The sequence below is a fragment of the Rattus norvegicus genome, chromosome 2, assembly GCF_036323735.1.
Source record: "Rattus norvegicus strain BN/NHsdMcwi chromosome 2, GRCr8, whole genome shotgun sequence".
NCBI lineage: Eukaryota > Metazoa > Chordata > Mammalia > Rodentia > Muridae > Rattus > Rattus norvegicus.
The window spans coordinates 120,555,887-120,578,699 of record NC_086020.1 but is presented as its reverse complement, the minus strand read 5'-3'; the positions used below and the strand labels follow the sequence as shown (position 1 = coordinate 120,578,699).

The following is a 22,813-nucleotide window of genomic DNA, read 5'->3' as shown; positions in this document are numbered from 1 at the left end:
CAGACATATGTGTACGAGAACAGCCATATGCATAAAATCAAACATTAAAAACAGTTTTTTAGTTAAAACATTAAATTTAAGACAACCTTTTATCTCTAGGCTGATGAAAACAGGAAGAGGCTTGCTGGCCCACACATTGCTGCTTACCTCCTGGCAAGCTGTCTCAACTGTTCAGCACATCCACTGTCTGACTTCTGGTTGATAAGTTCCAGGATATTCATAGTTCTATGAAAATGTCCACAGGACAAACTAACACTAACAGCTGTTTCATGTTTATCTCCAGTAAGTACCCATACTTTAATCCCAGCCATTCTCAGTGCTTCAATGGTTTCTCGAACTTTATCTTGTAGTCTAAAAATAAAAGGAACAAAATTTGTAGTCAAAACTACTCCTGTGTCTATGTTAAGTATGAGCTACACAGTACACATAAAGTACAGATCTGCAGGAATATTACAGTGTATCAACAGAATGACATTTTCTCTCATTATGTAAAAAACCAGAATAAACTAATAGTGCAAACAAAACCAACCAATTAAAATTTATAACTGTATATTTTCAAGGCTATTATCAATAGAGTTGTTTTATGAACCCAACCAAGTAGGTAGCCTTTATAAACTCATCTCACTGGGAAGTGGTATCAGGAGAGGGGGACCGAACAGAGGCCTGGTGCATGCTTGGCAAAAAAAAGTGCCACTACAAATTCTGAAAGTTCAGACCAAAGATCTCCCTCTACCCCATCCCTGAAGAAAACCGCTCTGAGAGCTAACCATCAGAGTATAGGAAATTCAGGACTACAGAACTTCATGTCAGTTTAAAACATCTCATGAAAACAACTGAAAGGGAAATGAAAACCCACATTTAAACATGGACACCTTTGTAGATACAGGGAATACAAGAGAATAGGCTTAATTTATAAAAATCAATTTTACTCATAAAATTCAACTTAATTCAAACTAACACTGACAGAGATGCTCAGTTTAAAAAAGTGAACAAGTTGCAGGGAATTTATATGCTAACAGAGGGGAAAAATCTTTAAACAAATAATTTAATACAGCATCAAAACAAACAAAACAAAAAACACCCAGCAACAGACTGTTGACAAAGAAGAGCATTTTCAGTCGTGTCAGTTGTCAGAAAAGATCTTCCTGGATAGGAGTTAGTTTTGAATACATTTTGCTCACAAATGCATTGATCCACGTAAAAGACACAGCCTTACCAAGGAACAAAGGTAGGACCACAAGTTTCAACTACCACTGGTATACAGCACGGCAGTCAGTGTGGTATTATTGAAGCATGAAGGAGATTGGAAAGGTGAAGATGGAGAGATATCAGAGTGTTTGGTGACAGTATGACACACTGAGGAATACTAAACTGGAAATACAATACAGATAACTGTTTCTTTTTATCTAGTTCAAGTATCTAGAAATCTTAAATATCTAATGCTGGAATAAAACAGCATTATCCAGAATAGAAAAATTAAAGTTTTAGTTTTCTATTTTGTTACAGGATGTTAATGGTACTTATTTTCATATATTAAAAGCACTTGACTAAAACGTTCTTTGAAAAGATACTGCCTACTTCTGATACTTGCCTATCTTCCACTGCTGTAGCTCCTAGCAACACCAGATCTTTCTCAATGTACTGGAAGACGCCAGCCAGCTTCTCTTCCCGACGCTGCAAGGAAGTCCTGGCCTCAAACAGGCGCCTGTTTACATCTTCATACTCTTCAGCTGTAAACTGTCTATAAGCTATACACAGTGTCCGCAGTCCTTTCTAAAAGAAGAAAAAACAGGCATATACCTCTGTAAGAGCCAGGTTCATAACCTGACTTTAAATATGGTCATTTTGTCTTCACCTGTGACTTGGAACTACACCAACTTAGCAATCTGTATTTGACTACTTTGATTATACAAACCTCAAATTTTCTTAATCTCTGAAAATTAGCATCCAAATCTAAAGATTTCTTACTATATATTTTCCTTAGAAAAACCCAAAATAAATGTTCGAGCAATAGAGTTTGAAGAGAGCAGATTTTAAAACACCACATGACCATGTTTTGCAAGTTTGTAAATAGTGCCATTTCCTGAGAGGTCATTACATATTAATAGACATACTAATTAATCACTCTGTAATAACTATGCATGGATACTATTCCAGACAATGGCATGTCTATGCAGCGAGACACTATAGCAGGTAGATGGGTCAGACTGCAAGTAAACCAAGTAAGGAAGGAGAGGCCCACGTACGAAGCCCACATAGAAACACGAGCAAGAGAGAGCCTCAATTAGGTTTTCTGCTTTTGGAAGAGTTTCTTTTATTTTTCCTTTTAAATTAGAATCGCACTACATAAAATTAACTCTTTTAAAGAGTTCCATGTTGTGCTTTTTAGAATATTTACAAAATTGTTACCGCTACCGGAATATTTCACCCGCAATGGATTCCCTATTCATCAGGAGTCACTCCCTTCTTTCCCTTCATCCAGAAGCCTTTGGAAACTGCTCACTTGTTTTATCTCTATGAAGCTGCCTTACCCTGGATCTTTCATATAAACATAGACTGGTCTCTTGTGACTGGCTTCTTTCAGCAAAGTTTCCAATGTTCATCCATGTTGTAGCATCTATAAGGTACCAGGACCTCATTTCTCTTAATGACTAAGTAATATCTCATTACATTGCTATAATCATATTTTATCCATTCATCAAGCTGGGCATCAAGGCCTTTTCAATTTGGGGCTCGGAGCACCCATTCATTAGAAAAACCTTTTCCTTTCTCTTTGGTGTACACCTAGGTATATAGCCATACTATATATAGGTATATAGTTATACAGGTTATAACTTCATTTTTACCTTTTAAAGACTGACAAACTGTTCAAAGGCTACATGATTTATACAATGTGTACAATCTCTAATTTCTCCACTGCATGGAGTTCCTCCATATTTCTCCAGTAAGCCTGTTTCTGTCTTGTTACCTCTTGTCCTTTACCTCTGAACCACACACTTTTTTTTCTTTAAAAGTGTGGGTTTAATTATGTCACCCCACTTGTTCTTGCATTTCTGTGCTCAAGCTTTTGTCTTGTTTCTGCCTTTCTACCATAGGCCCAGGAAAAACTGGGGGGAGGGGGGTAGGAAAAGAGAAGGGAAGGAAGAGGAAAAGAACAAAGACACCTAGCCATTCAGGAGATGAAACCCATGGATCTGTGCTTCCCTCTAAGCCCCAAATACTCATTTTTGTCAAGGGAATTGTTTGGGCGGTATATACAACCAGAACTAGAACAGGCTGGAAGGAAATTTCAAGGTACCAGGTTAAAAGTCAGTTTTTACAACAAGTATAAGGAGCCAACATTTAATGCAAAAGGACAAATAACAACAGAGTTTCTAAAACTTGAATTATCTACTAGAAAGATGAAATCTCAACCTTTTAATAAATATATTTTTCAAGTTTGTTCTTAATTTTTTTAAAAAATCATAGCTATTTGTACTTACCAAAGCAAATTCATCAACATGAATTCTGGTTTTTGCTATTTCTCCACCTATACATTTAGGGAGAATTGAAGATTCTGCTCCTTTAGCAAATAAAAGCTTCTCGCCTAAATAAAAAACAAAACAAAACAAAAAAAAACAAAACAAAACCTAGTTACCAAGCTCTATATTAGGCAAATAAATTCTCACAAAAGCTTGGCTTGGTTACCTGAAGGTGCCTGAACAATCACACTCATCCTCCTACGGTCTGAGTCAAATTCCAGAATGTGAAGCAGTTTGTACCTAGAAATTAAGATGATAACCCTTAATCTTTATAGTATTAACATCTGAATATTTGGAAAAAATTAAAAAGACAAGCATAAGGTAGGACAGGAGAGCTGCGTTTGTCCTTTGCATGATGACAGGCTCTCAATCACAATACAGTACTGCCCAAAGGAGGTGACATTCTGTCCTAAACAACTACTATACGGTACAGACCTCAGGTCACTTGGTTCCCACAGAAGCCAAGATGAGGACCACGACAAAGGTTACTAACTGGTAAGGAGTAGAGAAGGACTGGAGCCCAGCTCTGCCCATCTGACTCTCTGTCATCTTCTGTCCTAACACATCTGCCCAAGTCAACCTTTATGCAGCCTCAAAGGTTTGTCAGCAATGATTCTGGACCTGGGGTAGGTGTGGAGGTGGAGGGTCAAGGAAGCAAATGTCTCTGTAAAGAACTGAGAGAAAATTTATGAGGATAACTGTAATGGGGCTTGAAAATCTTCCAGGAGATAATTCTATAATGATGTGTGAGCAATGAATGCTCTTCATTGACAACAGGTTCCCTCATGAAAGCAGCTTCTGAATGGGCTTTACTTCTTTAGCAAGGAAAAGCAAAGCAAGGGTTGAGGTACACAAGCAGGCAACAGCACCAGCTTATTCCTGTAGAGAGAGGATAAGGAGACTGCTGGTCCTCTATGCCTGGATATAAAACCAGACGACACAAGGAACTTAGGCTGGGTGCAGCTTCACGGCACAGCATTTGCCTCACAGGCCTGAGACACTGGTTTTGATCCCAGTTCCATCCAACAAAAGATAAACACATTTCCTTTTCTAATGACCTAAGGAATCTCAACCATTTATTATAAATATGTAAATAAATTTAGTAGACAGCATATTGTTGTGATTGTGATACGATACAATGTAATGCTGACATCACTCTACAGCAGAGGTTAGCAAGTGTTTCACAGAGTCAGAAAGCATTTTAGACTTTATAGAACTTTTACACTGAATATCAGGGCTTATTCATACATACAAGACAAGTGCTCTAACACTAAACTACGTCATTAGTCCTTCTTTTGCTTTTTACATTTTGAGATAGGTTCTTACTAAGTTTCCTGGGCTGGCTCACTTATGGCCTGGGTAGGTCTTGAACTTGTGATCATCGGCTATAGCCTCCATTCTACCATAGCTATTTTTGTCTCTCTCCTCTCCCCTACTCTCTTTTTCTTTTGTAAACAGCTCTAATGCAATCTAACATAGCTCACTGGTTATACAAGAACAGACTGGAGGACAGAATTGATCTATAGGTCATAATTTGCTGATCCCTATCCTGTACTTATAATAGAGTATTACATATTTCAAAGAATTTACCTTTCCACTCTTCCAAGTACTTTAACCTCCATAGTTTCTTCAGAAATGCCTATAAATATAATACCAGCTCTAGGAATAAAAGGAAGCAATAAGATTTAGGGGAAGATATTTCATGCTTCACAGTATAACTTTATAACTTGGTTTGAATGACAGTACAATAATTGAAAGTTTAAGTTATAACACTGTCTTTAAATAATAGGACACTCATGACAGGCGAGACTATATCCAAAACAACGCAAATATTCTCACAAGCTTATTATACAAAATTTGTAATAAACAATTCTTAAAAGGCCACTTAAAACCTTAAATTTATATTTGAGAATGTTCTATGGCAGTTCTCCGATATTCTAACATTTGCTTCAAGAGTATTCTCTGAGGATCAGAAAGATCAGGATCAGTCACCTTGCTGCAGCTTCTACCAGAGCCTTTTCATCTGGTGACGATGCATAGTACTCCAGCTGTGTAGGTGCCAGGTTGGGCTGCCAGGGGCCGTCACCAATGCCATCAGTTTGAACATTGCTGATCTGTACAGTATGGCAAAGACTGACTGCTTTAAAGAAGAGATCGTGTTCTTTGATCTGTAAAAACACAGCACTCATGATCAAAGCACATTCCCAGTACCATACAGGAAAACAGACATAAGACCCCAGAGCTGAAACAACAGCCCTACCACCTGAATTTCTTGAGTAAGAGCAGCAAGCTGAGGATTTCAATCTTATACTTTTTTACTAGCCTTTGGTGTAAGTGCACCTTTCTAGAAAGCATAAACTGCAAGCTATGTCCTTGTGAAGAAGTAAGATCTCCGAATGTCCAAACTACATACTACTTCTCTTGTTCACTTCAAGACAGTAACAGCATTTCCTAACTGTTGCACTTGGATGACTGGCAAGCTAAGGTGTCTAATATAGTTAGTAATGACAAGATAAACTGGGCTGTAACTACAGAGTCTCATTAGTATTTTGTGGTGCTAAGTCAAAGATCTATTCAAATATATACTTGTTGCTTCACTGACAGGAATTTCTCCCGAGCCTATCGACTAAAGAGAACTAATTTATAGGAAACCCATAAGGATTAATTTGGAAATTGCTTACTAGCTCCGTTTCACTCTCAGGACTGGTTCTAAGAGAAGTGGCTGTAAGATGGGCTGAGCTGCTGAGATGGGATAAACTACCAAGGTAAGGGTCATTTCCTTCTGCGGAGTCTGGGCTTGGTCCTTCAGGTACAAGTTTACCATTGATTTCTTGGTATTTCAGGCCATTAATTGAACATTCTCGAAACTGCATCTCATTTTCTGTCAATGTTCCAGTTTTATCTGTAAACACATATTCCACCTAGAGAAAGAAAAGAAAAGAAAACTCTGTGGCTAGGAGTCAGTGTTGAACAACTTAAAATTCACACACACACATCTTAGATACACATTCATTTGTAGGTGACTGAGAATGAGGAGTAGGTATTCCATGTCTATCTCTTGGTCAGGATGGTATGATTGGACACTTACCACCAAAGGGAGGGGGTAGGACTGATGCTAAACAACCTGGAAAATGGGGAAAATGAGTGGGGGCCAGGAGAGATGGTATAGAAATAGGGAAAGCATCTCTCTCAATGTAAGCACATACTCCACCTCTTCCCCTCTCCCATGTTGGTCTGTTATCTCTCTCACACACATACATGCATATAACGAGAAAAGTAAGGAGGAGCCATTACAGGAAAACAAACCAAAACAAAATACAGACCAATATCTCTCATGAATATATATGCACATACATGTATATTAAGCCTAGAAATTTACAAAGAGACATATATCATACGTATTTAAGACATCTCAGGAATCCATTATTAAGTTGGTGTGTACAATTAATTTGATTAATGATACCTGTCCTTTATTCTATTAATAAAATGGCCATTTCAACAGATACATCAAAATCACTTAATAAAAACCCAACACTATTTATGATAAAAACACAACATACTATGATAAAAGGTTCTTCAAAACTTGGTAATACCACACTGAGTGACTTCCTCTTATGAGCAGAGATATTAAGATAAGGTTGTCCTCACATGTTTTAGTCAACATTGATTGAAATTTCTAGTCAGGAAAAAGAAGTAGCAAGTTATCTTGATTAGGGATAAAAGAGATAAAGTTATCTCCATTTGCACATCTAATAACCTTGCATATACATCATTCAAGGGAATTCTCTTTTTAAAAAAATCTATTAGCAGTAATAAACAAGTTCAGTGAGATTCCAGGATAAAAGATCAATGTGCAAAATCAAAGAATTAAAGTGGAAAAACTGTTTTTACCAACAAATAAAAATGGATATGAAACTGTACTTTAAAATTCATACTCTTGGGAGTTATAGTGAAGGTAACTACAAGGACATAGGAAGTCCACTCTGTACAATAATAATTTATTATACAAGACTACAGTCCATATATGCAATCTTAAGAACCAGAAGGCTGGGACAGAAAAACCATTTGAGCTCAGAGTTCCTCTTTTGTTCTGTCAAGACAGGATTTCACTATGTAGCTCTGTCTGTCCTAGAACTCACTCTGTAGAGCAGGCTGGCCTCGAACTCACAGAGACCTGCCAGCCTCTGCCTCCTGAGTGCTGGGATTAAAGGCTTGTGTCACTATTCCAGGATGAGCTCAGAAGTTTACGCATAGCTTGAACAGCAAAAATTTGTGGCCCCCATATCAAAAAGAAAAAGAAAACAAAACAAACGCCAAACCTAAATTATACATGGGGCGGGGTAGGCAAATTCTGGATTAACTGACCTATTTGAATATACACAGAAAGATGGTGAATATTGTTATAAAAGACTTGTTTGAGGTATACAAAACTAAGAGAGTTAGCTTTTTCTTCATTTAACTCTAGGGGAAAGAAAATATATAAAATATGATTATAGTATTACAAAGAACAAATAAGGAAGTAGGAGTTGGAAACAATATTATGAGTCATAATGTAAGTACTTATGAGATGTCAAATTATAACACACCAGCGTAGGAAAAGTGGACAAGTTTTGGGGTATGTGTATGACATGGCAAGGTAATATTTGCCCTTTCTAAAAATTTACTTTTTTAAAAATCATAAGTTCACACGTGTATCTATATGTGGGTAGTACACATGACCGCAGCTGCTTGTGGAAGTCAAAGGCTTTAAATCCCTGAAGCTGGAGTCAGAGGCAGTTTTGAATTTGAATTGATATCCAACATAAATGCTAGGAACTCAAGTCCCCCGACTCAGCCATCTCTTTAGCCCAAAGCTTACCTTTATATTCCACAACTAAAGATGTCTAAAATTTTAGTTCTTAATGCAATATCATATACCAATATATTGATAAATTGTGGTAGAAAGAGGTTAAGACCTAAAGTGGAAAAGATGAGAATATCAAGTGGATAAAAAGCTAAGTGGCTGAAGCAAAGTGAAGGTGCTTTGGTACAGCCTTCACGGTCTTCCCATGTGTTGCATGTGAGTCTCCGATTGTTAAAGGAAATACCAGGGTCACCCTCACCTGCCCAAGCTCTTCATTCAGATCAGAAGTATTGACTTGAGCTTTCTGATCTGACTCTTCATGGTACAGATCAAGATCCCAGCCAATAAAAAATGATCCAAGAAACTTCTGCATCTCAACTGTCACATATAGAGAAATTGGGATGATGAAATTGTAGAGTACCAAAAAAGCAAGGAAGTCAGAAATAAATCTCAGAATCTAGAAAAAAAAAAGAGAAAGAAATGATTCTTTGATGATAAAATCCATGAGGATTATGAAAGTTCCTGTCTACATAAACCATCAACTATATTCTGAGGTAAACTAGTACCATGATCCAAAAGTCCTAAACTAAACTGTTTTAATATTGCATTTCCTCTGTTTACTTAAGTAAGGTAAAGGTTAAATTCTCAGGACTCAATTCATTACTTTTCAAAAGTTAACGCCACCGGCATTTGAAACCCCCAATCACAAGCACACCATATGCAGTGTGCCTGCCAGCCTACTACGACTCTTTAAAGATCACGGTGACTAAGATATGCGCAGTACGTAAACATATTGGAACACACTTTCTAGGAAGAATCTGAAGACGGCGACTACAGTTGAATTGCAGCAGAGCAGAGCAGAGCAGAGCCAGAGCCTCGCAGTGTGCTCTGTGGGATTTTAGATGGCACTGGCAAGGGACCCTATACCGATCTGCTTCATGTCTTGGGAGGTCAACATGTTTTCTAGTATGGAGATTTTAATTTAAATGGAAATTTAGAGAACAACTATTTACTAAAATTACAGGTTAAATTCTGTCCATATGTCAAGATTCTTTAGACTTCTTATATTATTCAGACATGAATTAAATTAATGTATTCTTTAATTCATTTATAAGGTACAATAGGTGATTTTTTTAAAGTCCTGAATTTATAATACTGAAGTAGACCGCACACGTTTTGACATATAAACTTTTGTGTTCTGCTTAGGCTTTAAACTAGGGAAAGTACACCAGTGCTAACATGCTGCTTGTTCCTTAGGAGAGATGCCTGCCGATATGATGCCTGATGAGATCACACCGGGCCTCCGATCAGATGTCACTACCACAGCACCGACATCGCCAAAGAGCTTCCTTTCCAGCTGGGTTATGAATGACGTAATACCTTACTACTATTTCTCTGATGTTCTGTTTTTTGGTTATACCAAGGTTCATCCCATTTTTCTTCAGCTTGCCAGGTATATTTCAAGATAGTACTGATGATGGCCTCAGAAATAAGGATTATTAGATAAATTATTAAAAATGTGTTCATTGATCTAAAGCAAGAAAAAGAATATAAACATATCAATGTTTTATGTTTATTTGCTTACAAATTAATACTTAAACATATCAAAATATTTAAGATTTTATTATAGCCATTTAAAAGAACAGTAATTTTTTAAAAAATGAACATTTAAAAAATAATTACCATCAACCCAGTTATAAACAGAAAAATCACAACAGCATAGCAAGATATATCCCAAAGTACAATATTTTGACACCTATATTTTGGGGGTTATCATGGACCGTCTAATTGGACTTAAAGCCTACTCTACAGGAGTGAATTCATGTCAGGTACTGTAAATATTCCCATCTGTGGCTGTTGAGGTCATAAACCCTAGAAGAGAACCTCCTATACCATTTTCCTAACCCAGTATGATTTCCAGCTTCATTCTAAGTATCTATGCTGTTTGCCCAGATAGTGTAGTTCTCACCTCTCATCAAAGAAGCTTCTTTTCACAGCGGCTGGAGACGACAACAGAAATCCACAATTGGTCAAAATACAGATTAGAACTGACCATTAGGTGCCCAGATCCATCTATAACGTAACCTCTATCTCTAAAGCTCAAGGAACATTGCAGAGGAGGGAGGGGACAGGAAAGTGTTAAGAGCCAGAGGACCAGGACATCTGTGAAATGGTGTTATGTAACAGTTTCCTCCCAGATTGAAACATTTCATCCTGCAGGGAAACTCCTTAAACCAGAAAGTAAACAACTCAAAAGAGTTTCAGGAAATCCCTGAAACTAACCAGACTCACTGGGCCCCTCCCTGACCGAGTAAGAATAAAGCTGAGTACCCCTCAGCCAAACAGAGCTGAACTGCAAAGACTCTTATGTTATACGGACTGCCTGGAGAAAGCGGAAGCCGGCTGAGCTGCCTGGAAGGAGTTAAGAGCAGTTGGGTCACTTGGAAAGAACACTTTAGAAACTGTTGAGTTGCAGGCAGAGTATGCAGTGTGCTTCAGGGTCCCAGTTTTGTGAGCTGATGCCCATGCTGGGGTGGACTTTGGTTATGCATGCAGGTGTCTTTAAGTCATTGCTGCTTCTGAAAGTAACCTCTCACCCACATTTCTATAAGTAAGCCCAACAAAATTCATTGGTTCACCAAGTTGGATTTTGGTGGTATCTCTACTTTGGGGTGTTGTATTTGGAGTATACATGTGTATTGTGTCTTTCCAGGAGAAGTTTTGTCACACAACAGACGGTGTCTTCTATATATGACAGGGAGCTACATCTATGAAATCTTAACCATGCGGTGACCTAAACAATGACAACATCAGTTGATATCCCAATGTGGATAGGGAAATTTCTCAAGGTCCCACTCCTAGATAAAATGCTACAGGAATTACTGGCTACTAAGAGAGGGAGAATCAGTCTTCTCTACAAATATCCCCCAAGTTGTCCAATTTGAAGTAGTCGCCCTAAATGCATGCATGACTGCACATGCACGCGAGCACGAGCACACACACACACACACACACACACACACACACACACACACACACACACAATGTTGTCTTAGAAAGTTGTATTAAAATTCACATGTGCTGGGGCTGGAGAGATGGCTCAGTGGTTAAGAAGACTGACTGCTCTTCCAGAGATCCTGAATTCAATTCCCAACAAGCACATGGTGGCTCACAACCATCTGTAATGGGATCTAATGCCCTCTTCTGGTGTGTATGAAACAGCGACAGTGTACTCATACAATAAATAAATCTTTTTTTAAAAAAAATTACGTTTGTATACTTAACAAAAATAACTAAAGAAGAGTTCTTAAATTTGTGAGGGATTGGGGTGTTGTGGGAAAGGAGCTGGAGAGAAGAGGGTGTGGTGAAAATGACATAAGCATAGTACGCAAGTATGAAATTCTAGAAAACATTAAAAAAACTTTATCAGGAATAAATAAACCAATATATGCAATGTTACATTGACTAATAATTTGGGCCTAAGAACAAGGGGCTCATTTTCTACTTCATGATCGTTGTTGGGCATAGTATTATTTGGTACTTCAATTGTAGGATTGCTCACATTTTAAAATATCAAAGTATATGGTTCTAAAGAATAAACAAACACTACACAATGATCAGGAGAACTGGAGCTAAACCTAACTTGAGCCTGAGCTCTCTTCCTTAGCCTGGTGTTGGAGCACTCACCGGGTTCACCTTCACACTGTCTTCGCTTACTTCCTCAGGAGACACTCTCCTTAAAAACACTGGATCCCGTTCACCCTCTTACCAATTCTATTACTATTACTATTATTAATTTATTACTATTACTATTACAGTGTGTGGTGTGCATGAAATCAAACCAGGACACAGCACTTTCTAGGTGAGCACTTCACCACCGAGCTAAATTCCTAACCCTTTATTGTTATTTTCAAATGTTCAACTAAAAAAATTGTCTCCTTCTTAACTGCTTTTGTTTATAGTCAATGTTCTCTTTTTAAATACAAATAAAGAGTACAGTAGTTAATTTTCATGTGGACCATACAGCTTCACAGACTGTATTATTCCATTTACACTTTCTTCCAACTGCCCATTTAGTTCGTTTTTTAATGATTTTTTTGTCTTGCCATTTCATGAATAGTTTTTTAAAGAACTTTGATTTGCAATATTTATAATAGCAGCCTCACATGTGAAATCAGTACGAGTTCCATCAACTCTTAGTCCCTATCCCTTCCCCTTCTGAAGTGAGGATAGGGATCAAACCTAGAAGCTGACACTATGCAGCTCTCTCCCTCTGAACTACAGCCCCAACACAATGGTGCCATCATGTGTAGTTGTGGTACAGTATCACAACCAGGAAATCATCATTGGGAAGGTACAGGGAATTAGATTTGATTAACTTCACACTTATAAAAATTGAACTTATTTGCATTCTATTAATTCCATAAACAGATGAACTGCCATTACCAGGAATTGTCCCATCAGTACTTTACATATATAAATATATAGCTATATAAATATATATCTCTACATAAATATAGATAAATATGTAAATATATAAAAATATATTTATCTAGGGCCCAGCACGATAGCATACAACTTTAACCCCAGCACTTTGAAGGCAGAGGCAGGTAGATTTCTGTGAGTTCAAGGTAGGCCTACTCTACATGGTGAGTTCCATGATATCCAGGATTATATAGAAAGGCTCTGCCTCAAACAAACAAACAAACAAACAAAAAACAAAACAAACAAACAAAAAACCAAAAAACCAAAAACAGAAAAACAAAATGTAACCATTTTTCATTTTATCTTATGTGTATGAGTGTTTTGCATGCATATTATATATGTACAGCAGATGGTTATGTGGTGGCTGTGGATGTCAGGAGGTGTGAGATACTTTAGAATGGAGTTACAAATAGTTGTGAGCCATCGTGGGGTGCTAGAAACCAAATCCAGGTCGTTTACAAGATCAACAAGTGCTCTTAACCATGTCACTCAACACTGTGAATCTCTGTCCCCTGGTAGCAATATGTCCCCAACTGATACAGCTTTTTAATTTCAAAAAAGTCACACAACTAGAAATATACAGTATGTAATCTTTGAACTTGACTTTTGTACCAAGCATAACAATTTTGTAGTCTGTCCTGATGCATGAAATGTTACTCCCTTTCTCCCTTTTCTTGCTGAATAGTATTCTATGACATAGCTGTACCAGACTTTCCATCTAACTGTTACCTATGTAGGAACAATGGCTATTTTCCAGTTTTGCTTTTCTGTTATAAATAAAGCTGCTATGGAAAGAAACTGCCAAGTTATCTTCCAAATGGGAATATTATCATCTTACATCCCTACCAACTCTGCTTCCTTCCAACACTTATTATTATTAAAGGAGTATTCTTTTAGTCTTGTTTCTTAAACGGTGAGTTAGCCTCACGGTGGTTGTGATGATATTGTCTAATAGACAATGACGTTGACTCAACATTTTTTTTTTCTGCCCCCTCCCCCTTCCCCCCACCCCGACATTCCCCTACACTGGGGGATCCAACCTCAGCAGGACCAAGGTCTTCTCCTCCCATTGGTGCCCAGCAAGGCCATCCTCTGCGACATATGCAGTTGGAGCCCAGGGTCAGTCCATATATAGTCTTTGGATAGTGGTTTAGTCCCTGGATACTCTGGTTGTTTGGCATTGTTGTTCCTATGGGGTTGCAAGCCCCTTCAGCTCTTCCTATCCTTTCTCTAATTCCTCCAACGGGGGTCCCACTCTCAGTTCAGTGGTTTGCTGCTAGCATTCGCCTCTCTATTTGACATGCCCTGGCCATGTCTCTCAGGAGACATCTGTACCTGGCTCTTGTCAGCGTGCACCTCTTTGACTCGACATTGTTATCTCTTCATTTGCCACTCCTTTGATGACTTGTGATCACATCTAACTGAGTCTTTATGTTACTACAGCTTGTCTTTCTGCCCTTTCAAGATGGGTTGAAAACATTTTTAATTTACACGAAGTTTAATTTATTAACTTTTTCATTCAGGAGTTGTTTTTTTAAAAATCTGCTTATGTCCAGATCCTAAACGTTTTTATGACTTCTGCCTTTACAATTCTGTTTCACTCATATTTATTCAATAATCATTATTTTTGAATGCTGGAGATTGAGCCTGAGGCCCTGGTGTATACCTTCTCATTGGCAAAAGCATTCTGCTCTCTTATTTTTATTAAAAATTTCACCCCTGGGTACTGTAAATAGCAGGTTGAAGAGTCTATAGCTTCTCATGTTCCTCAGAAGAGTGTTGATTTGTGTTCTAGTGGACAGTTAACTTTAAGCACCTAAATTCACGGGAATTGGTGAAAGTACAATTCTGTTTAGCTCCTCCCCACACCCCAACATTCGTTTAGGTTCTGTTGCTTGTGTATTGCCAACTTGCACCTCCATAGTTTTATCAGCCACGCAAGAGTTTAGGCAGGCTTTATGTATAAGTTTTCAGGTCTGTTATTTTCTGTGCTCTCTTACCTGTTTTCTCCTAACTTCCTAGGTGCTCTTCCAGTGTTAAACCTTGCCCTCTGACAATTCAACCAAGTAAAGAAATGCAGCTTAGACTTTTCCTTTTTTCCTTCTACTTCCCACCAGTCATCTTTAGGATTGGTCTCATTGCTAGATTTTGACCTGCTTTTGGTCACTTTCTATTGCTAGTAGCCCAGGGTAGTCTCACACTCATGATCTTCCTGTCTCTGCCTTCTAAGTACTAGGATTGTTAGAATACCCTCACCATGTATGTGCCAACATTACTTGTATGCTTGTGTGTGTGTGCACATGTGAGTACCTGCATGTGGGTTTGCATGCCTACAGGGATACACAGTGTACAGGTAAGTGTTATGGTGTACGTGTGCTTAAGGTTGATATGTCCCTCCCTTGGTCTGTACCCTATTTACTAAGCCCAGAGTTCACCTTTTCTGTTAGACTGGCTGGCTGACAAGGTTACAGGTATATGCCACCACAGGCAGCTTTTTATATGAGTAATGGGTATCTGCATTCAGGTTCTCGTGCTTGCACATCATGTTGTTTATTCAGAGCTACTGCCTCATAACCTTCACTATATTTAACTATATTTTTACACTTATAGTCAAATCATCAACATGCAAAATACTAAATATATACAAAACATAAGATATCATCTTTATCCAGTATAAATACCATTTTTATATGTAATATGAAATACTTTTAAAGGACATATTTTTATGTATATAAGTAGTTTGCCTGGATGTGTGTAATTACACTCTATGTATGATCAGAACTTTTAGAACCAGAGTTTAAAATGATTGTGAGCTGCCATGTGGGTGCTGGGAACCAAACCAGATTGTCTGCGAGAGCAACAGTGGTTAACTTTGTCATCTCTCTAAGCTCCTGAAATGTCTATTTCCATATATGTTATAAATATACAAGATACACATATAATTACGTGAGGAGCTCTCTTACTTCTCTACAGCAGATCTTTTCTGTGACTTGCTCTTGTAATTCAATGCCATCTTTGTTTCCATCCCAGTGTATACAGCCACACCTATAAAATAAAACTGCCATTTAAATGTACTCACTAACATGAAAACATTGGAGAAAAAGCACTGTAAGAGAGTTTCTATAATTTGACAGTTCCTTGAGTCTTTTCACAGCTTTTAAAGCCTGATAAGCCTAAAATTTTAATGATCTAGACATTCAACCTGCATGGAGTTTTGTTTCTCAGTTATAACAGATCTTTGGGTGAAAGATGTTCTGAGTTGAGACTGGGGGGGGGGGGGGAAGAGGGTGGAATAACAGACAGCCTCTGCATTTGGTGCTAACAGTGTCAAAAATTAACAACAGAAACATTTCCGTTAAACTGGAGCTAGCATTAGGCTAGAGACCAAGCATGTCAGAATCTGGGGTGCACATTCCACTCCTTAAGTACTGAAGAATAATATTAACGTATTTCAGAACAATGAAGTCAGCATTCATAGTAAATGCCATGGGAGACCCTGAGATGAGAGAGAACAGTCATAATAGTGGGACTCACACTGCAGAATGGAACTAATTAGGCAAGACCAAACTTTAAGTGTTCATTCACATTCCTAAATAATACAAAAGAAACAACATGAATCAATTTGCCCTTTTAGTAAGTATCTGACATGGAATTTTAAAAATGATTATTCTTTAATTTTGGGGATCATAATTAAAATGAAAAATAGCACTGAAACCATTTAACTTCACAGAAAAAAAAAAAACCCTCAGAAAGAAACAGCAATGAAAAGGGTTCTAAGGCAGACAACAGAACCAACTAAAAGCGTTCAAATACACATTTGCTTCTAACGCTAAGCATAATTTGGATGCCTAATTTAAAGTAACGAGAACAAAAAGTATTACTCCCAGGAAGTCATCAAAGATTCAGTGTCTTATGAGAAAAATCTAAAAATCCTGGAGATTTAGTCTGGTTTCAGATATTAGAACATTGTTATAATTTTTTAAAAATGGTAACAAAATACATGTAACATCAATGTACCACCTAACCATTTAACATGTCGAGTTCAGAGTGGTGATAATGCATTCTCAATTTTGTGCGACTAGTCATCTTTTCTACATAACTAGAATACTTTACCTAACTTTAATCATTTAAAAAAATGCTTAAATATCTATTCCTCTTTCTTTCTATTCTTTAACCCCTGGAGATCATTTAGCCCTTCATCATTCTGGATATACCCATGGAAGGCATTTCAAATGCAAAGGAACATATCATTTATGGATCTTTAGGCCTGGCTTCTATAAGGCAAGGGCACTATTACTCTTTGTAATAGGGTGTACGTTTCAAAAAGTACCCTTTCCACATTCAGCAAGAAATTACTTGATACAGGAGCATGTCTGCAGCTATCAATTCAGCTGAATGACAAGCATAACCAAATTGAAGAAGTGTGGACTACTACGGTGACATTGAAAAGCACTGACTGTATCTTTATTACTTCAAGTACACCAGAATCATTGTCTTAGTATCATCTTGATCATTATCCACGAACACACTATGAGGAAGACTCTAGTACTACCCACAAGGAGAGATTAACAACAATGACAAAATATAATAGTAAAACAAACCTTAAAAGAAAATTATCGGATTACACTTAATAAAGTAATATGCAATCAAAGGAGCATAAAATGCTGTGCTTTTACAGCTCCTTTACAGAGGCTGGGGATACTGTCTAGACCTATACAGAGTGTGTGCCTGCTGTATGCTAGACCTGAGTTCAGTACCCAGCACCTCGAAGTTTGTAAAAGCAAAGCTTCATATAAAAGCACCAATACAAAACATACAAACAATTAAAAAAACTTAAGTATGTACAAACCAAAAATTTCTTTTGTATTTTTTAATCTGGCTCCACGAAGCAAGAGACTCTCTGGTCCCAGAGGTCTAAAGAAAAAAGAAATCCAAAAGGCACTGAATTTATTAAAATTTCAATTCAATTAAAAGGCATCTTCAGTCAGAGGTACTTAACCTGTAGTTACAACATGTTTTCATATAAAATCAGAATCTTGGCTACTATAATATTTCCTGGGCTAATAATATTTGTTACTATAACAAGCAACATCTGCTTTAGCATTTCAGTCATTTTAAGATTAATGGCAGGGTTAAAGAGATCACTCCACAGTTACGAAAACTGGCTGTTTGCAAAGGACCTCAGTTTGGTTCCCAGCACTGATACGGCAGCTCACAACCACCTCTAACTGCAGTTCCAGGAGAACTGATATCCACTCCGACCACTGTAGGCACTCGGCCCTTAAGTGGTGCAGATACAGGCCTGCAAAAGACCCATACACGTAAACTTTTAAAAAGGAAGGTTAGTGGCTTACAAAGAAAATTATACATTTAAATAAACCCACAAAGCCAATAATGTCAAAAATTCTAAACATAAAATAAAATGAAAAATTAAGCAGTGATTTAAGAAAACTTAGAAGACAAAACTTAAATTGTTAGCAAAATTAACAGTTTTAGAAAGGAAAATACAGAATGGAAATGCAGTGCAAACATAAAATTATCATGAGACCTACAAAATATAAATGCACAAGTTCTACATAATTAAAATTATATTAGAGTATATAATATACTATACAAAATATGTTAGTGTTTTATAGGCAAGATCACAAAACACAAGCTGACTATACGACACAGTGTGCAGGCCAATTTGCTGTTTGACTTTTTCTCCATTATAAAGGTATAAAATGAAAGGGAATAACACAGAGGAACTTGTATTTTATTAATGACTGTAAGATGATTAAGAGTCTGTCTCGGATAACTTTAAAGGTCTTTATCTTGTTGATAGTCCTTAAGCCTTTCTGAAACATACAAAAAATATGCTTATTCAAATCAAACAAGACCAGAATCATTTATAAAAATATCAGCAAACACTGTGTAAACAAAATACACTGAACCAAGAGAGCAGGCACGTTTACCAAGTATGGATTTACTAGAGTTCTGTTTGATGAGTACTCACGTCTGATATGCCAGAACCAGTGTGGTGACTAACTACTCAGCAGCTACAAAATACCTGTTTCACTGAAAATACTTTCATCACTAAGAGAAACCATGTGCCCATTAAACATTCATTCCCTATTGTTTTCTATTCAATAACAAGACATTGCTTCTAATGATTGACAGAAATGCATACAGACGTGGGATACCATAACAGCTTCCAAATAAAAGGCAATTCAATAGTTAACGGAAGTTGTTTCAGAAAGGACACAGCTCATTCTGCAGCCATGCAGGAGTGAGTGTACTCTACCACAGTGTTCCTTTACCAGACACAGTAACTTAGAGCATAACTCAGATGATGCATGCATCCACACAATTTTCACTGTACAGAAATAAAAATAAAACTTAAAGAGGGCTGGAGAGATGGCTCAGCAGTTAAGAGAACTGACTGCTCTTCCAGAGGCCCTGAGTTCAATTCCCAGCAAGCACATGGTGGCTCACAATCATCTGTAATGGGATCTGATGCCTTCTTCTGGTGTGTCTGAAGACAGCTACAGTGTACTCATATACATAAAATAAATAAATAAATCTCGGAAAAAACTTAGTCACAGTTATTCATCAGGGATCTCATATATATTTTATGTCATGTTTTATATATAGTAACATCATATATATGGATATATAACATATTATTAAAGTTTATTGAATGCACTTTCTATGCTAATGTTTATTTAAATGTGAGTCAGTGCTGATACATGATGGCTTATCTTGAAGATCTAATTTTAAAATGTTCAACTCTTTCTGCTACTGACTTATTTCATGCACCAGTATACAGTGGCTGTACCCCTAGAACAGAGTTGACAAACTTAATGGCTGATTTAAGATCGTTCAGGTCAGAAATAAAAATGTATCTCATCCTATTAACAAATCTTTAAGCTGACTCAAGGCCTCTTATTTAGATGCTGAAACAGACAAAAGCTACCACCACCACCACCAAAACCAATCAGAAGAACGAGTACAACAATTCAGAATTGGTCACTAAATACTTTAGTTTCACTCAGTAACTTTAAAATAAAGCCAACCACAGAATTCACATCTGCTAAACATTATGCAGGACCTGCGTCTTTCTAGAACTTTTTTGTGTAGGAGGAGTAAGCTCTGGACTCCTATATGGTGTACTTGCTGTGCCAAGACACTGAACCCTAACTCACTTGACTCTGAATATTAGGATGTAAATATTTAAGGATCTGAACTAAACAGCAATGTTTCATTTCAAAGTTGCCGCCAAGGACTATCAAAAATTCAAATATATAAATCTGCAAATTACTTTTATGTCACTACATGGAGTGTTTATCTTCACTTGTTGTTCCTAAAAACTACCAGCCGATGACAGTTTTACACTTAAGCTTTCCAATGATAAGCTGATTACTTTCTTAATTCCCTTTAACTTTTGGTCTCTCTAACAGGTTCCAATTACAATAAGTAGATAATATGATTTATTCTTACCTTACAATTTCTTCCATTTGCTGTGTTATTATCATTCGTCCCATAAATCTGTAAAAGAATGTATCATATTACAAAAACAGGTAACTTACAGAATCAATGGGGAGAATGCATTTATCACTATAAACCAAGTGAAGTAAAATCCGTGTGTGTGTGTGTGTGTGTGTGTGTGTGTGTGCAGGAGTACAGCACTGTCCTTGGGCACTCTACTCTGTCTTATTCCTCTAAGGCAGGCCCTCTCTGAATCTGAGGCTTTCAGTTTTTCATGCAGGCTACCAGCCAGCACCCTGCTGAAAGCGTCCATCCTGTTTCTGCCCTGCCCCCACCCAGGGCTGGAGTTATAGGCACTAGAGGCCACACCAGGCCTGTTGCTTTTTCTAGGACGTAAATTGAAGTCCTCATTATTATGACTGCAAGCTAAACACTGAGCCATCTGTCCAGCCCCTAATCAATCTATTATGGAAATTTTGTTATTCTGGTGCTGGGGACAAAAGCTAGGTCTGAAAGATGCTAGGCAAGCACATATTAACTGAGCCATAGCTCTAATACATTATATATATATATTTTTCCAAGTTAGGTTTTACATTTTTAAAACTGATTTTTATTGTCATCTCTATTCTAGCTATGGTTAAAGTAATGAATGAAATTATTTCACAATGCTCATGTAAATGTCACACGACACTATTATTACTCTACTTTCCATCCTAACTTATAAATTACTACACAAAAAAAGACATACAGAAGTCAGCCAACAATGAATGCTTACATATTTCATTACAGTTTACTACAGTTCTCTGTGACCTACAAATCAACGGAACCAGATCAAATATTTACTTCATCCATTCAATGAATATCCAGTGAGAACCACAATGTCTCAGATAATTAGTTGACTAAAGCAGCAAGCTCAGGCATGAGATGGCCCTGAGACTCATTAACTTTATAAGGCTTTGTGGTGAAAATCTAGGCTGAATGACTTGTCGCCATCAGTGACTTCCAACGTCTAGATTTTCAGCTCGGTTCCATGACTAAAAACAGCAGTGTGCACAGTTAATTCAAGAGCACACATCTCTTACAGTCAGAAGCAATTTCTGGACTAGGTTTCAAGTTACTCTTTAGGTAAAGAGATGTCTAAAAAGGTTTTGAATTACTATTTTGTTATGCATACGGGTAATTCACGGGCACAGGTCTACGTACCACAGGCATGCATGTCTGATGCCTATGAGCAAATTAAAAAGGTTTAGCATTCCTTTCCAAATGCCTCTACTGCCTTTCGCATTCCAGGACCACATCTTTTATCTTCTGAAGAATTTAACTTCATCACTTCATTCTGATTTCTCCAGTTTTTCTTTTATCAGGTTTCTATATCAAGGGAATACTGTTATTATTCTCCTTAATCTGAAGAAGTTAATCTAGATTTCATATTTAGATCCAATTGAGTCTGAACCCCTTTAGGAAGTCTTTTGTTTTACCAAGTGAACTACAGAGAGGGCTGCTTTCTTTCTACAGAGAGGGCCGTTATTCTCGCTTCCGGCATGCTAGGATGTGTTTGAGCCAGTTCTATGCTAGACCAACCCTTTGTGCAGTACCTCATCTTTTCCCTTCCAAAGTATAAATAACTATGTCGTTATTTTCTGATCAGAAATAGGAGCTATACTAGCATATACAAATATATTTTATAAACTAGATAAAATATGATGGCAAAAAGGAAGCAGCAACTTTACTGGTTAGTTTTTTGTCATGCTGACACAAGCTAAAGTCATGGGGGCGGGGGGCAGGGGGGGAAGCTCAGCTGAGAAAATGTGTCATCTGACTGGCCTAAAGGCAAGTCTGTGGGAAACTTTCTAGATTGTGGGTTGATAAGGGAGGGCCCCACCCACTGCGGGCAGATAGTGCTAGGTTGCATAAAAAAAGCAATAGACAGAGACAGCTTGGCCCCAAGGAGTTCTGACACCCCCAGGCTCACAGGAAACAAGGGGACAAAAAAATGAAGCAGAGGCTGAAGAAAAGGTCATCCAGGAACCGCCCCGCCTTGAGATCCATCCCATCAGCAGACACCAAATTCAGACACTATTGCTGATGCCAAGAAATGCTCGCAGACAGTAGCCTAGTGTGGCTGTCCTCTGAGAGGCTCTGCCAGCGTCTAAGACAAACACAGATACTCATAGCCAGCCATCGGACCCCAATGGAGGAGTTAGGGGAAGGGCTGAAGGAGCTAAAGAGGATCGTAACCCTATAGAAATATCAACCAACCAGACGCCCCTAGAGCTCCCAGCGACTAAACTACCAACCAAAGAGTACGCATGGAGGGGTCCATGGCTCCAGCTACATATGTAGCAGAGGATGGCCTCAGAGGGAAGGCCCTTGGTTCTGTGGAGGTTTGTTGCCCCAGCGTAGGGGGATGCTAGAGGGGTGAGGTAGGAGTGGGTGGGGGACCACCCTCTCATGGGCAAAGGGGAAGGGGAATGGGATGGGTGTTTGCAGAGGGGAG

General features: G+C 37.9%; 1 protein-coding gene across 6 annotated transcripts in view; it reads right to left on the bottom strand.

Annotated features, from left to right (window-relative positions):
- Positions 1 to 22,813, bottom strand: part of Atp11b (ATPase phospholipid transporting 11B (putative)) — a 105,715-nt gene that overhangs the window by 40,550 nt on the left and 42,352 nt on the right. For 4 of the 6 annotated variants that reach the window (XM_039103615.2, XM_039103614.2, XM_039103613.2 and 1 more), the window contains exons 8-19: positions 20,329 to 20,376; positions 17,699 to 17,763; positions 15,813 to 15,894; positions 9,745 to 9,895; positions 8,624 to 8,821; positions 6,203 to 6,442; positions 5,514 to 5,689; positions 5,112 to 5,180; positions 3,688 to 3,761; positions 3,483 to 3,586; positions 1,592 to 1,773; positions 148 to 351 (exon numbers count right to left, since the gene is read on the bottom strand). In XM_039103615.2, coding sequence (XP_038959543.1) covers positions 148 to 351; positions 1,592 to 1,773; positions 3,483 to 3,586; positions 3,688 to 3,761; positions 5,112 to 5,180; positions 5,514 to 5,689; positions 6,203 to 6,442; positions 8,624 to 8,821; positions 9,745 to 9,895; positions 15,813 to 15,894; positions 17,699 to 17,763; positions 20,329 to 20,376 — 1,593 coding nt within the window. Of the gene's footprint in view, positions 1 to 147; positions 352 to 1,591; positions 1,774 to 3,482; positions 3,587 to 3,687; positions 3,762 to 5,111; positions 5,181 to 5,513; positions 5,690 to 6,202; positions 6,443 to 8,623; positions 8,822 to 9,603; positions 9,717 to 9,744; positions 9,896 to 15,812; positions 15,895 to 17,698; positions 17,764 to 20,328; positions 20,377 to 21,519; positions 21,963 to 22,813 lie in introns of those variants that run through there. The other 2 variants (XM_063282060.1, XM_039103616.1) reach the window with 2 other exon arrangements.